Source organism: Cebus imitator, unplaced genomic scaffold, assembly GCF_001604975.1.
Source record: "Cebus imitator isolate Cc_AM_T3 unplaced genomic scaffold, Cebus_imitator-1.0 Scaffold356, whole genome shotgun sequence".
NCBI lineage: Eukaryota > Metazoa > Chordata > Mammalia > Primates > Cebidae > Cebus > Cebus imitator.
In genome coordinates, this window is record NW_016107671.1 from 159,819 (window position 1) to 161,434 (window position 1,616).

General features: G+C 62.8%; 1 protein-coding gene across 1 annotated transcript in view; it reads left to right on the forward strand.

The window, feature by feature from the left end:
- Positions 1-341: 341 nt before the first annotated feature.
- FBXO27 (F-box protein 27) overlaps positions 342-1,616 on the forward strand; it is an 8,334-nt gene continuing 7,059 nt past the window's right edge. Inside the window, exons 1-2 of the mRNA XM_037730695.1 lie at positions 342-671; positions 1,077-1,484. Coding sequence (XP_037586623.1) covers positions 525-671; positions 1,077-1,484 — 555 coding nt within the window. The 5' untranslated portion in view covers positions 342-524. The remainder of the gene's footprint in view (positions 672-1,076; positions 1,485-1,616) is intronic.

Here is a 1,616-nt window from a genome sequence, read left to right on the forward strand (position 1 = left end):
CTGCCTGAGCCTCCAAATTAGTTGGGATTGCAGGTGCCTGCCACCACGCCCAGCTAATTTTTGTATTCTTAGTAGAGATGGGTTTCACCATGTTTACCAGGCTGGTCTCGAACTCCTTACCTCAAGCGATCCACCCGCCTTGGCCCCCAAAAGTGCTGGGATTACAGGCGTGAGTCACCACACCCAGCCACAATTGTGTTTTTACTGGACAGAGCTGATCTAGAGGTTAAAATTAGGAATTCTGGGGCTAGGCTGGCTGGATTCAAATCCTTACTGGCCGGTGATCACAGGCAAATCACTTGGCCTTTGCTGGTCTGTTTTCTCACCTGTGAAGTGGAGGCATAACGGCACCTATCATGGGGCTGCCATCCTGGATGGCAGTAAAACCGTCCATAAAAGTTGGTTAGTGTTATGATTGGTTGCGGCACTCATTTTTAGCAGCTGGAGCCTGTTTTCTCCTGTGAAATGAAGATAACCATGCCCCACCTTAAAGGTGATGGAAATTTTTTAACGCCTTAGCGGATATGAGGCCTCTCACCAAGAAGCCGGACCAAAATAACAACGGTTGCTCGGAGCCAGGCCTCTCACTGCCGCTAACGAATTGGGAACATTTCAAGAGGCAGGCTGGAGAGGAAGGATCCCGGCCGGACCGGCCCCATCGCGGGAAGCAGGTTGGGTCTCGAGATGGGGAAGGAGTGGGTGGGAAGGGCTGGCCAGTAAGGAGGATTCAGGGGTAGGTCAAGCTGGCTGGTAAGAGGGGAGGGGCCGGCGAGTAAAAAGGGTTCAGAGGGGCGTGGGGAGCTTGCGGCATCCGGGCGAGGAGCGCCGCCAGGCCCCGGGGTAGGACTTGGGGTGGGGTGTCGGTGGGGCCGATTGCATGCAATTCGGGACATACACACAGACCGCGGGGTCTCCGAGATATCGGTGCTATCAAGGACGGGCTGGGGGATGGGGACCTGGGAACTGGGCCCAGGAGTGGTGAAGGTAGGGGTGCGACGGGCAGAGGCAGGGCAGGCGGAGGCGGCGCGCCGCGGAGGCTGCTGGTCCCTGACGCCCTGACCCATCCTCTCCCGCAGCCACAGCCGGGCCTTGGCGGGGGGACCATGGGCGCCTCCGCCTCCAGGTGCCGGGCCGCCCGGGTTCCCGCGCCGGAGCCGGAACCCGAAGGGGCGCTGGACCTGAGCCAAATGCCCCCGGAGCTGCTTCTGGTGGTGCTGAGCCACGTCCCCCCGCGCACGCTGCTGGGGCGCTGCCGCCAAGTGTGCCGGGGTTGGCGCGACCTGGTGGACAGCCAGGCCCTGTGGCTGCTGATCTTGGCCCGGGACCACAGCGCCACCGGCCGCGCGCTGCTGCAGCTCGCCCGCAGCTGCCAGTCTCCCTCCCGCAACGCCAGGCCCTGCCCGCTGGGCCGCTTCTGCGCACGCAGACCCATCGGACGCAACCTTATTCACAACCCCTGCGGCCAAGGTGGGATCCCAGAAGAGGTGGTCCAGGATGCCGGGAGCTGTGGAGGGGCCGGGGGGGCGGGGCCGCACTGGGATCGGTGGGAGGAGTGGAAGGGGCGGGGCCGCACTGGGACCGGTGGGAGGAGTGGAAGGGGCGGGGCCTCACTGGGA